The 9,956-nt window shown below is 41.3% G+C and overlaps 1 protein-coding gene across 4 annotated transcripts in view; it reads left to right on the plus strand.

Annotated features, from left to right (window-relative positions):
* ZNF532 (zinc finger protein 532) overlaps nt 1-9,956 on the plus strand; it is a 32,007-nt gene extending 22,051 nt beyond the window's left edge. For all 4 annotated transcript variants that reach the window (XM_066180630.1, XM_066180634.1, XM_066180631.1 and 1 more), the window contains 4 exons: nt 3,183-3,461; nt 6,845-6,957; nt 7,287-7,434; nt 7,689-9,956. In XM_066180630.1, the coding sequence (XP_066036727.1) occupies nt 3,183-3,461; nt 6,845-6,957; nt 7,287-7,434; nt 7,689-8,183 (1,035 nt within the window). In that variant the 3' untranslated portion in view covers nt 8,184-9,956. The remainder of the gene's footprint in view (nt 1-3,182; nt 3,462-6,844; nt 6,958-7,286; nt 7,435-7,688) is intronic.

Genomic DNA, 9,956 nt, shown 5'->3' on the forward strand with positions numbered 1-9,956 from the left:
TGATACCATTTGTCATGCAATATATGCTGTGAGAACATACTGGGAAAAGGCACAGAATAACAAGAAGGCTGCTGAGAGAGATGTTAATAATTCTGAGGGGGTAATCTGTGAATATTGTTCTCAAATGTTAAAATGTTATATTTTGTCTGGTCTTCAGCGTATCTGTGATGATATGGTTGGTTTTTCTGTAAGAACGTTGATTTCGGTATACTGGGAATATCTCAGCAAGTCCAATCCTAATAAATACTGAGTTTTATTTACAGTATTCCAAGTATTATTTCAATTGTTAGAAGCTGAGAATGCTGAGTGTATCACAAAACCAAGCCTTTGGTGTTATCTCATGTCATACAGCTGAGGTTTTTATGCCTTATTAACCCCTGGTGCCTGAACACAGCCCTAAAGTCCAGAATGGCACTGTGGAGCTCGCTGCACTTCTCTGCAGTGACACAATTTCTGAGTACTATTTCTCTACAGCAAAGTGGAAAAGCAGACATCTCTTCTGGCTGCTAAAACCATCATTTTGCATTTTAGGCCCAACTATGGCACTTGTAACCACAGAATTCTCCAAAGTTGTATTGGAACTAAGATCACAAGTCTTGAAAAAAAAAGGTTGTCTTAAAGCCAGTCTTCACTTTGAGGAGGAAATGAGGGAAGGGCTGAGCCAGGATGTTCAGAAATACAAGGACTAGATATTTTCTTTGTTTCTGAACTAGTACTACTAGTTCTTGCACGTTTACTGCAAGATATCTTAGGTGCTCCTCTCATGCAGCAATGCACAACTCTGTTTTCTGTTTCCTTTGATCAACTCAGATGGTTGGGGTGTTTTTTTAACTCTACAGGCTAATTCTGTGTATTGCAGTGTATGCCTTGTTTCTGTAATTAGTTTTTCCTGACTCAGCTATTACTGGAAAAGTACTGTTATATCTGTACATAAGTACTTCTGTAAGACCTGAAGACAACACTTTCAGGAGCTCGATCTGACTGCAGTTAGGGCCAGAAGCTATCTTTACAGAAATCAGGGTGCTCAGCATCTCACATTTTAAAGATATGCTCAGTTACTTGGGCAATGCTTAACTTCCTTGGCTTTAGTGTTCCATGCCAGTATTTGAACTTCCAACCAGTGGGGTTTTAGCATGATTCACTATAAATATTTCAGATATTTTTGAGACTAAAATTAGAGTATTAGAGAATACATGTGCAGTAGCAGTATTGCTGGTTTTGTGTTTAGGATGTGCAGTAGGGACTGGAGCAAAGTGTAAATTGGAATTCAGTTAAGAGGGACTGAAAAAAACAGTATAACAGGTTGTAGATAAAAGCAGAAAAGGATTCAGGGAGAGTCCGAGTGCCAGACAGAGGCAGAGCTCAGCTGCACGGAAGGTAATGGTTTGGTATGGCTAGACATAAACCATCAAGGCAGAGACAGACCTGGTGAAAGTAGGACAGAAAGGGACAGAAGGAAGCTCAGGAGGAGATTATTTAAAGCTACAGAAAATAACCCAGAATAATTCCTGCAGATGCCAGTATTTCATGATGGCAAAATATGTATCTTATTTCCTATAATGACTTGCTACAAGAAAATTTCCAGCAGCCAGTGAGAGCAGGTGGTGAAGGACAGGCCTGGCCTGGCCTGGCCTGGCCTGGCCTAGAGGTGTAATGCTCCCTGTTTGCCCAGCACTGGGACTCCATACTATGCTTTAGTGCTCTTGGTGTAGTTTCAAATAAGAAATGAAATTTCAGGTATTGTATTTAAAAGACATTTGGAAAGTTGAGCACTAACATTTTACATGCTGACAGGTTAGGCTGGAATGGAATCTCCAGGTCAGCTTTGATTGCCTGAGAGTACAGGAGCCTCATTTCTTGCTCCCCTGTGCAGTGGTATACTCAAGCCAGCCTCCTCCTTTACTACACACCTGCATTTTGCTCTTAGTTGTTGGTCCTGTGCATTTTGCTTTTTATTAACAGTTTAGGGGGGTTAATTACTGGCTTTTCTGCTATTTAAAAACTGTTAAATCAAAGACCATGTTCTACTGATGAGGTTGATATGTGCTCCAGAGCCAGTGGGTAGTCCCGAGAGCCAAAGTATTTACAGAATAACTTGTTGCTGGAGTATCACATTGATACTCTTATATTCCCAGAATCAAGAATGGATTAAATGGGTTTTACCTGAAGGAAAAACAATTCTGTTTGGGCTGGTTAAACATATCATCCCAGAGGGTTACAGTAAGGGTTAGTAATTGAGAGGATCAGAACACTGTCCTGGTAAAGGATCGGCCTTTCAGACATGAGACCTCAGCTGTGGGTCCCTGTTGAGCAGGGGATTAGCTCTGGGCTGCAGTCATCCCTGCTGGCCCACAGCCCTCCTCATTCTTGCTGTGCCCACGTCCACACCTGGAACTCGGACACACAGATGGAGCCCCCCAGCCCTTCCTGAGCAAGTCACTTTGTTGGAAGGCTCAGGTGTCACACCAGCACACCACACTGGTTTGGAAATGGGAAGAGTTCTTCCCTTCTTACTAACCGTTGACGTAAAGTGCAGACATCAGTCCCTGAGGAAAACTTCTCACCCAGGAGCTTCAGGGGCTGGAGAACAGCCGGTCAGGCCCCTCTGATCTGCTGTGGGGCACTGTCAGCCCCGCAAGGTAGCCCTAAATGAGTGTGCTCTTTACCTGACTGGACAGTAAGGCAGGGCTTAACCTCAGCCTCAACATAAAAAGTTAATATATCCTAAATTACACAGCCGTGTGGTGTTTCCAGAGTTGCCTTATCTTATTTACCAATATGCCAAGTCGACATTTGGTCAGTAAAAAAAGTCTTTCCTTCTTGGAAAAGTCCTGTCACATAGTCTGCAATGAGGATGCTCAACTAACATGTCAGGTAAGTAAAGCGAGAAATTAAACTTAACATAAAGTACTTCTGGAGCCCTTTTTTCCTCCCTGTTAAACCACAATTTAGACTTAACCTCCAAAGTAAGTCTCTTATTTTTTTTGTGAAAATACCTCCACATGGTGTCTGTTATTGTTAGGTCATGCTAGTTCTTGCCTTTACTTTTTCTTCACTGTTTTTTCAGGAATGTGATCTGATGATAATAGTATGCCAAAGAAGTAACTGAAGGCTTTTGGTTGAGTCCAACTGTGTATGTCTAGGTCAGTTTTGTACCTCTTTTTCTCTCTCTTTTATTACAGTCTATGCATGGAACTTTGAAAAGTGTTGAGGGGCCACCAAACCTGGGGATAAATCTGCCTCTCAGTACTAAACCCACAACTCAAAACTCAGCCAGTCACAACAAGGATGACACAAAATCTGTCAATGGAACAGAGAAGCTGGAGAAGAAATCGCCTTCTCCCATAAAGAAAGCAGAACCTAAAAAAGTCGCTAGTCCTGGCTGGACCTGCTGGGAGTGTGACAGGCTCTTCACTCAGAGAGACGTTTACATCACCCACATGAGGAAAGAACATGGAAAGGTAAAGGAATATTTTCAATTTTAAAAGGGTGAATTAAACCTGAAAGGTGAAGTATTTGTTTCTAAATTCCATTTGTGTTTTTGCAAATAAGTCTATTAAGTCCCAGTGTTATTCTTCACTATTCTTATATCTATTTCATCTTTTTTGCTTTGGCTGCTTAGTTTTTTTTCAGTTCCTACATCATTCTACTGAGAAAATCAATTGTAGGCTTGTTCATTCAGTACTGAATTTTTTTCAAGATGGAAAGAGTGAGAGATATTGCTGTGTTTTATCCAAGCCATCTCATCTGTTCCAGGTTCTTATTTCTTCCTTGTGCCTTCTCGGTTCCCTCTCTTTACGTGGTGTGGTGAACATGGCAGTGCTGGGGTAATGGTTGGACCCAGTCTTAAAGATCTTTTCCAACTTAAACAAATTGATTCTCTTCTGTTATGAAGCTCAGTGCCTGTTATCCTCAGGGAGTGGAGACTCAGTCATGTTCTGCTGGTCCAGTGAGTGCCAACTGGAGTTTCATTTAAAGGCAGACACAATCCACATTTGAGCTGTTGCTCTAATCTTAAACTTAAAAGTTTAGCTGAGTTAACAAGTTCAATTTTGTATTTAAAGCAGCTGAATTTCAGAGATCTTACTTAAAATGGATTGAAGGTGAAATACGGGAACGTTGGATCCTCATGTCAGCAGAGAGACTGATGTCCTTCCTTTGTTCAATAGCATTTCCAGTTAAATGAAATTAAAAAGACTGGCAGGCAGGAAGGCAGCAGTGACCCTGCTTGGCTGTGGCAGGCTCCAGCCCCTTGCTGACATGTGGCAGCCACCTGCCAAGCCAGTCTTCACCTTTGCCGGTGTGCTGGTGGCAATGCTCTGACTCTTTCCTCAGCTGGGGACCAAGGAGCCAAACTGATGTGCTCTGCTGCACTGCAGCAAAAGAGCAGGACTGGGAGGGACAATAGGCTGATTTTGTCTAAATGGAGGAGAACCACCCTGTGTGAAAATCCATCGTTTTCAGGATGCTAATGTGCTGTAATAAATGATTGCACATTTCCAGAGGTTTCTGTTACAGTTATTATCTCTGAAGCTGGCTGGCAAATTATTTTATTCTGTTTATAAATGTTTTATGGAAAAGCTGAAAATGCTGGACTACTGAGTGTCATCTTCAATTTTCTTAGGACAATTTCAAGCAAATAGCACCCCAGCATCATTGCCTCCAGTAACTCCTACCCCATTCCTTCAGCTTCCTGCTGCCCAAATATTAACTCAGCAGAGCTTTTACTGGCAATCAGAAATGCATTTAAGACCGAATGCATTGTACATGTATGCAATTCTTAAAAACAAAGCAGCACAACCTCCCAGTGAAACTGTCACTTCAGAGTGAACAAGAGAGCGATATTCAGTCTGATTCCATCCACAGCAGAGTAGCCAAAGGCATGTAAAAGAAGGTTAGTAACACATCAATAATGGTTTCTAAATATTAGCTTTAAATCTGTCTCTCTCTCTCTCTGATATTTATGTGCAATGTTACCTCAAGAACAGCCCTTATTATGAAATATAGATAATTGTTGCACTCAAATCCTGGCCTGAAGGCCTCTTCCATTGCTTCCATTCAGGTATTGGGTTTTTTCCCATTCAAGCAGTTCATTGAATAACACAGGAGGCACACAGGTACTAAAATGAACAGAAATACAACTCCATGTCTTTAAGAAATGGGGTATATGGACCAGGTGCTACATTCCTTCCCAACCTGTCAAATTTTTTAGTAATTTTTAGCTGTCAAAGACTATGCTGAAAAACTAAACTTTTACTATAGAGAGAATAGAAATGAGCATAAGATAACTCAGTATGTGGTATGGATCTAATAAATAGAGGAACTAATTTACAGTCTGATTTTCTTAAGAACGATAGGTGTGGGTCAAATGCTCTAAGATGATCCTTTCAGAATGATTGTTTAAAACTGTAATTAAGCAATTCATGTGCTATTCACAAAATCCATTGTCATGCAAGGTATATGAAAATACTAGTTTCAAACTTCTAATTTCTGCTTTTGCAGGAGCAGAGTGAAAGAGCTGTAACCCCTAGCTGATCCCAGGCTGGATTATGCAGAGGTATTCATAGGAGAGGTATTGCCATGTATATCCTCTTTGGATAGATTCTTAAGGTTCCAGCCCTTATTGGGAACTGTCTACACAGACAGATTCACATTTTCTGATCCTCTCCTGAGGATCCTGGATGAAGGGAGCCAGCTGTAGGGTAGGAAATTTTGTAGCCACCTTGGTGTGACTCTCTGCCTAATCTTAAAAGTGCTGCAAGGAAAAAAAAAGTTACCAATCCAGACGAGGGTTCCAACAAGCCTGTACAACTCCTGTCTGAAACTGGATTATGTGTCTGCCTTCCACCAGGCAGGCATATGCTGAGCTCCTTGGACTTGTGTGCAGGTGTGTTTCTGTGAAAGGGCAGATGTTTCCTAAGTAGGAATTACCCACTCCAACTTGCTCATTGGTCATCCTCTTCCTGTCAAGACAAGATGCTGTACAACGGATCATGGTGCACTTAATTACATAACTAATTTTTCCGTTCTTTTTGGTTTGGCTGCCATTGCAGAAACGAATGTATCCAAAATCCTGTTTGGGTCTCTATCTCAAGTCTCCCCAAGGAATTTAGAACAAGTGTGGGGTCACAGCTGGCTACCCCGTATAGTGCCCCCAGGTCCTGCTGAGCATCATCCTCCTGCTTTTCTGACCACGGACTTGATGCCTCTGCTCACTGCCACACAGCTGTGACGTGTGACTGCTCCAGCCCTTCTCAGTTTCTTCCTTCACTTTTTCCTTCCACTTGCCCAGCTGCACCATCAGCTGCACAGAATTCCCCAAAGAGATGGTCATCAAGTTGGCATCAGATCAAACCACTCGTTTTGTCATGGCTTTCCTGAACCCTGTCAGTGTCTGTGAGGTTCAAGTTTGGTCCTTCTTCTGTGCTCTTCACTGCTCCCTGTATGTGGCTGAGGAGCTTCTAGTCAGCAGCTGAGGACATGGTTTGGTGATGAGAAGGAAAAGCAACCCCCTCATCCTGCTGGCCTTTATTGATCCAGAAATAGTCTTCTGATCTTCCCTGTTTCTTTCATGGAAGAAATTCTCTTCAACCACCATCCGTGACACCAGTTTCCAGCCGGGGACAGGTGTGTGTGTGTGGCTCATGGGGGCCACACTGCTTTGAAAGAAGTCCAGCTCTGACTTGTAGGATGTTGTTAAAGGGGAGGGTGGGGGGTGTACATGAAGCACAGTACCAAAAACGGGTAAGTGATGTTTCTTCCCTATTTATCAAAAGGTTCAACACATGCACCACTTTAACTGAGCTTTTTAAATGAAAGTCTTTCTCTTCTTTTTTTTTTAAAGCAAATGAAGAAACATCCTTGTCGGCAATGTGACAAATCTTTCAGTTCATCCCATAGTTTATGTCGGCACAATCGTATCAAGCACAAAGGCATTAGGAAGGTTTATACATGCTCGTAAGTTCTGGTTTTATTTATTTAGAATTGGAATACAAAACCCATTGTTAGTTGAACGTCTTAACTGTGTGAGAGCCAGTGTCCTATTCATTCAGATGCTCAGGACAGGCCAAATCAATTACCTGTCCTGCCTGTAGAAACATGTCAGGCTTCTGAAAGTGTAGTGTGTAAAGTCTACAATCTGAAACTTGGCTGAGCTGAGCTCTTGCAATTCCATTTTGGGGAACCTGGTTTTCAGGAGTCTCCGAAATACACAGCTGCTTTTCCAGTCTACAAAAGGCACTTGTTAAGCCTCACACTTGAATTTTTGTTTGTGTGTGTGTCTGCAGGCACTGCCCAGATTCAAGACGTACTTTTACCAAGAGGTTGATGTTGGAAAAACATATTCAGTTGATGCATGGCATTAAAGACCCTGATGTGAAAGAAATGACTGAATCTACCAATATGGAAGAAAGGGAAGTAAAAGAAGACACAAAGGTAATCACTGAGAAGACTCATTCAATCACTAAGAATTTTTTTTTGTGGGTATATACTCAGGATCTTTCAATAAATACAGGTACTTCACTGCCAATAAATGTCTCATCTTCCATGAAGTAGAGCCCCAAAAGGATTGTTTAACAGAGCTGTTCTAGAATCTGCCAAGGGAAAGGTTCTGACATTTGCAAGTCACAAATAGTTAGGAAAAAACCTGCGTATTTTTGCTTACACAATACACCATTTCTTTTTGGTAGGTTCCTAGTCCAAAGCGTAAATTGGAAGAACCTGTAATGGAGTTCAGACCTCCACGAGGTGCAATCACTCAGCCATTAAAGAAGCTGAAGATAAATGTTTTTAAAGTTCACAAGTGTGCAGTCTGTGGCTTTACAACAGAAAATCTTCTCCAGTTTCATGAACATATTCCTCAGCATAAATCTGATGGCTCTTCATACCAATGCAGGGAATGTGGACTGTGCTACACATCTCACGTGTCCCTTTCCAGACACCTCTTCATTGTACATAAGCTGAAGGAGCCTCAGCCAGTATCAAAACAGAATGGGTCTGGGGAGGATAATCAGCAAGAAAACAAACCCAATCATGAGGATGACTCGTCCGACACTGCGGCATCGGACAGGAGATGCAAAGTGTGCTCAAAGACTTTTGAAACTGAAGCGGCCTTAAACACTCACATGAGAACACATGGCATGGCCTTTATCAAGTCCAAAAGAATGAGTTCAGCTGACAAGTGATCAGATTGTTTGGGATGCAGAAATCTCGCTCCACATTGGAATACTAATGACATTTTTGCTACAGAAAGTTCAAGGTATAATAGTGTTAACAGTACTGTTCAGGCTGTTGCAATATATTCTGCATAAAAGTGTCCCCTTCACCTCATTGTCTATACCCTCAGAACTATTGAAGCAGTATTTGAGTTGGAAAGAGTTTGTATATATTTAAACTAATAATTTTTATACTCTTTTGTTATGTGTTTGTATCAGTATCTAGTGGTTTTTTTTCTGTTTTTCTGTTTCTGTTCTTTTGTAGTAAGTTCCTTTAAAACAGAGTTCTGGATGCTGGGGCAGTTCCTTAGGTTCTCTTAAACTATTTGGTTTTTGAATGCTTCTGAAAGAAAGTTTAGCTAATGGAAGTGCATCAGGAGGAGGCGCTAGGAGGGGAGATGAGAGAGGAAGCAAGCTAAGGGGAGATTTTAAATTCTAAAGAACTTGGGTTTCCAAATGTCTAAGGAAGCTTTTAAACTTTTTCTTATGAAATATATTATAAAAAACCCCAAAAGTACCCACTGCATGTGTAAAATGAAGTGCTGGTTTTTAGGTGGCACCAGAACAGGAGCAAACCTCCTGGAGTGGTAAAGTATTTTCAAAGAGTATAAATGCACAACTCTGAGTATCATGAAGTGATTTTTTTAGGTCATCAGGTGCTTGTGATCAAAGCTCAAATTGTTACAAAAGGGCTGGGCTGCTCTGGATTTAAGAAATAAGATGTAATTAGAGGAATAGGTTTATAATGATGATGTTTCTGTCATGTAATTTATTAAACATATAGAAGTGAGTACACAGCATTATGTATTTTCCTTGCTGGTTATTGGAAGGAAATAGTTGTCTCTTGCTACAGGGGTTGGGATTTGCCAGCTCCACATGATCATGCCAAACGTTCTGGTGCTCCTTGTCACACACAGTCTCAACTGCGAAGGAGCCAGCCCCAGCCAGGAGTGGGACTGGGGCTTGCAGCTTTAGCACAGGCCCTGCAGAGCTTGGCCAGACATTGCAAACTGCTGTCCAGCACCACTAGTTTTGCTTGCACAAGTACAAAAAGGTACCATACTGTCCCTTTCAGATAGAGTTCTCTGTGAGAGTATATTTTTAGTTTGTTTTTGCATTTTATACCTTGTATGTAACCCTACAGAAAATTTTTTGTACTTTTTTTTAAAACAAATTGTGTATATATAGATAGCTGCATGATAAACAGTAGTAATTGTTGGGTTCCTTAAAAGTCTTGCTGCTGTCAGATGTTACTATACACTATGTCCATTACGACTGTATTAAACACATTTCATATGTAAATAAATGTGGAGCATTTTGCCCCAAAAGACTTGTGAGATTCTGTTATTTATCATTAAATTTTAACAGTTTTGAAATTTGAAGTGTTTAAAAAAATATGCATCCTCTCAGCCACCTCTGTAACACTTAATCGTTCTGGCAACTGTGTATCAGATGCATTAGTTCTGCTCCCTCCATCCTCATTCCTAATTTGGCTCCTGGGTAGATGCTTGTTAGTCCGTTTATATTGCTGGCATTTCAAGTGCTTGTGAGGTCCTTCATCCTACAGCGCCCAGCGGGCACAGCGCCTCAGTGTGTGCTGGCCGCTGCCACCACTGCCCTCCCCATTTAGTGGATACCTCTGAACACTTGTTTGTTGATGTGCACTGTCAACTGTACAACAAATGAGTTATCACTATGCAGAATGGTGTTTTGTATACAGTGAACAGATAATAAAAGTTCAAT

Source organism: Chamaea fasciata, unplaced genomic scaffold, assembly GCF_029207755.1.
Source record: "Chamaea fasciata isolate MVZ Bird 193981 ecotype frontalis unplaced genomic scaffold, bChaFas1.0.hap1 SCAF_4, whole genome shotgun sequence".
Classification (NCBI taxonomy): domain Eukaryota; kingdom Metazoa; phylum Chordata; class Aves; order Passeriformes; family Sylviidae; genus Chamaea; species Chamaea fasciata.